Source organism: Panicum hallii, chromosome 9 (genome assembly GCF_002211085.1).
Source record: "Panicum hallii strain FIL2 chromosome 9, PHallii_v3.1, whole genome shotgun sequence".
NCBI lineage: Eukaryota > Viridiplantae > Streptophyta > Magnoliopsida > Poales > Poaceae > Panicum > Panicum hallii.
The window spans coordinates 50,157,113-50,160,626 of record NC_038050.1 but is presented as its reverse complement, the minus strand read 5'-3'; the positions used below and the strand labels follow the sequence as shown (position 1 = coordinate 50,160,626).

General features: G+C 45.4%; 1 protein-coding gene across 1 annotated transcript; it reads right to left on the bottom strand.

The window, feature by feature from the left end:
* Positions 1-1,168: 1,168 nt before the first annotated feature.
* On the bottom strand, positions 1,169-3,077 carry LOC112878229 (acyl transferase 1-like). The gene is made up of 2 exons (XM_025942663.1): positions 2,640-3,077; positions 1,169-2,122 (listed from the first exon to the last, which is right to left on the bottom strand). The coding sequence occupies exons 1-2, from the start codon at positions 3,075-3,077 to the stop codon at positions 1,169-1,171; spliced, it is 1,392 nt and encodes a 463-aa protein (XP_025798448.1).
* Between the last annotated feature and the right edge of the window lie 437 nt (positions 3,078-3,514).

Here is a 3,514-nt window from a genome sequence, read left to right as displayed (position 1 = left end):
TTGTTGCTTTTCAGTTGAAAACTTTACCCATAACCATTAAAGCCTTCATAAGTCTAGTTACATGGCTAAGTATACCATGAAACGGGTGAGTCTTGCTGAGTATTAGAATACTCAGTCTTGCATTGTGACTTTTATTCAGGTAATCCCCCTGAAGACTCTACTCTGCCTGTGCCATGGCCTTACACTTTGCCCGATGGTTGGTCCGTGGAGTGGGACCCGTCCCCGGCCAACACCGATCCTACCGAGTGATGTCATGCCACGGCTTAGCATGATGTCTGTATTGGCGACGTGTACAGTAACCGTGTTTTAAATTCCGCTGCTGTAAACTTGAAAACTTCAAATGGTTTGTAATAAAACCTATCAGTTTGGAACTGATATTACTTTCGACACTTGTGTAATATAAATGCCTGTGATGTAAAATATGACGGTGATTGTATCTCTGGACTCGCCTTCGTGCGAGGTATCTTGTTTGATCCTGCATCGGTGGTTTATCGGGATGTTACCCGACAGACCAAGGGATTACACCGTTTGCAGTACGTTGGAGCCCTTGGAAGTGGACTTGCGCACTTGACCCGGTGTAATTCAGGTTGGTTCTGCCACATTTAACCTGTTAGTATGTGATACATAAGGGCGTCTCCAACAAAGTAGCGACTTCACGAGCTGACATCATATTTTGCTTTACATTGAGGGGTGAAAAGGGAAAGAACATGGTGCTAGCTGTGTTGGGTACCATGCACATATACTATTAAAATTGTCAACCCTTTCTCCTACCAAAAGGTGAACAATAAAAAAACAATTGTTTGCCTTGAAACATTAGAAAAAAACTAATTGTTTCTCTCAGCAGACATCAAAGAACAGGAAAAAGGTCCCACAACTTCTGCTCGCAAAATATAAAAGTAAAAAGTTATGTAACTGTGATCTAAATTAGACAGTAAAAAATAAAAATGTTTCTGCGGGAGAAAACTAAAGAACAAAAATAACCAACTACTGTTTCTCCTCTCAAAAATCAAATTAAAAAGAATCAACTATTTGTCCTCACATTTAAGTAATTAAAAAACCAAATGTGTTTCATTACACGCATGAGCAGCCATTTCAGGACAATAAATTGAAAGCTATTGAGCAAACGATCACTTAGCAATCAACAAATTCTTATATACCTTGCTAGCTTCTAGAGGGAACTGGGTATAACTAAATTCTTCTCAGGTTTCTTGAGCCAAACATCCATCTCTTTCTTGAACCTCTCCATCGCCGGCCTTGGCAGTAGAAGGGACACCACCGTGGAGTCCTCGCCATCTTCGTTCTTGCACCTCATGTGATGGCTTCCCAGCTTCGAAGTAAGGTCACCGGCCAATGGTATGCCACCACCCACATATTCAGCCCAACCAAGCTGCAATCCGTTCCCTGCAGCGATCCATCTTGTGTCTGAAACCTCGTAAGTCTTGTCCATTGTAAGAGAGGGCCACTGGCGAATGTAAGCAGTGGTATCCACCATTGATCTCATGCACTCCATGGTCACACTGAGCTTGGTTTTGCGCACGAGCTCAACCGTGTCGGCAAGTGGCTGCCTGCTGAGCTTGTCGACGGTTAATTCTGCTATTGGGGAGAAATGTGCATTTCCGTAATAACCCCATGGGATGAGGGTATGGCGATTCCACCTGCCACGCGCGTTCATGGTTATCATAAGGCGCACTCTCTGACTAGACTCGTATCCCAGAGCTATTGTGCGGCATCGCCACATGACAGCAGTTAGCAGTTCAAAGGATGTTGTTGAATCGGCGAGGTATCCCGGTAGGTGACTCCGTAGAGTTGCCACCTCCCTATGCCCAAAGACCAAATATTCAGCTATCATGCGATGTGGTGGAGTTGACAGCATCAAGTCATCAGATGTGAAGTCTAAGCTATTTAGCAACGGTTGATATGCCGGGTTTGGGTATGTGGTGGGGGACGGGCTGTGTGCCGTGCTTAGAAGCTCTCTTTTCCAAACGGGAAGAAGGCTCGGCAATGCTTCACCAACTGTTAATTCAGCTACCGTCATCATGAATTGGATCATACCGAAGCCGTCGGCAATATTGTGACACATGTGAAATCCGGCAACAAATCCTCCACATTTGAGTTCTGTAACCTGTCAAAAGATGAAGCCATGCATGTAGTAGAAGAAAAGGAAGAGAAAATATGGTTTTTTCTCAACATACTTATGCAATATTTATGAACTTCAGAAACTTAAGAAACACAACAACAATTCTGTACACCAGAATCCATCCGAAAAAGCAAAAAGTTCCAAAATGAAAATGACAAACATGTATTATTTTAACTTACAATGCCATACATGTTTCTATGCATCCGGCATAGGTTTGTTCTAGTAACAGAATCTTTCGGTGCATCGCTTAGAAAACGTTGCATAGTCATGTTTCAGGAACTCATAATGTATCCTCAAGGATATTTATTAGTCACTAATTCATATGAGATTGCGAAAGAGACCCAATAAATCTTCTTTAAAATAATAAGAAAATAATGACCGAGGAAAGGGAACAATGGTATTACATAGTCATGTAATAGAGTATATATTTACCCGATTTCTTCATGCAAATGCAAGTAGAAAGAAACAAAGAAAGCTACATATATAAGTTACGCGCGCGTACCTGCACGAAGAGCAGTGGTCTTCCAATGACGGCTTTGATGTCACCAGGGTCGCACAGCAGCTCCTCCAGGCACGGATACGGCGGCAGCAGCGGCTCCCCGAACTCCTCCAGCCGCACGTCGGCCTCGGCCTCCACGAACACCACCCCTTCCGCGGTGCAGTCCACCACGAGCTTTCCCCCGGCCTCTTCCCGGAGCCGCCCGGCGACGGGGTAGTAGTACACCAGCGCCTCCGCGAGCGCCGCCCTGATCGTCCCTTTAAGGTCGGCTGGCCTGCTGCCCGTCCGGCCGGGGCAGGTTCGGAAGAAGCCGACGACCGTCTCGTAGTACCGGAGCAGGTGCTGGTCATCGATGTCGGACAGCGCGTTGGCCTCGCGCGGCGTCGGCCGCGCCGGCGACACCAGCCGCGGTTCGCTCCGGCGTGCCTTGAAGGACACCATTGTCTACAGCTCGATCGATTGAGCTGGCGGCGGAGAGGTGATACAGGTATCGTCTCCACATGACAAGTGGAATATATATGATATATATATGTATATATACATATTTACAAATGTTAAAGCGGAGCGAATAAATCCCCATGTCGTGAGATCCACAGTGCATGCGTGATTCAGGCGTTTGTTAACAATTAATGAGAGAATAAGACACTGTGGCTGGCCTCGGCCAGCCTTGCTGATGTAGCTAGAATCCACACACAGTTACTGTTGCATTGCCAGGTCGTCAGGTTATCTTGTTGAGTGTGCAGCTGGGTATATATGTACTAGCTGGTCCACCGGATAGAGCTAGACAATCCAGCAACTAATTTGTCTCATATATAGTATAAACAGCCTGGTCGTATATATTAAAATTTGCACAAAGTAATATGATTTGTATTTTATGC

Bases quoted from the DNA above. Each gene is read 5' to 3' on its own strand.
- LOC112878229 (XM_025942663.1), bottom strand. From the start codon at position 3,077: ATGGTGTCCTTCAAGGCACGCCGGAGCGAACCGCGGCTGGTGTCGCCG. The intron at 2,123-2,639 runs GTACGCGCGCGT...ATCTTTTGACAG, and splicing joins GACCACTGCTCTTCGTGCAG to GTTACAGAACTCAAATGTGG.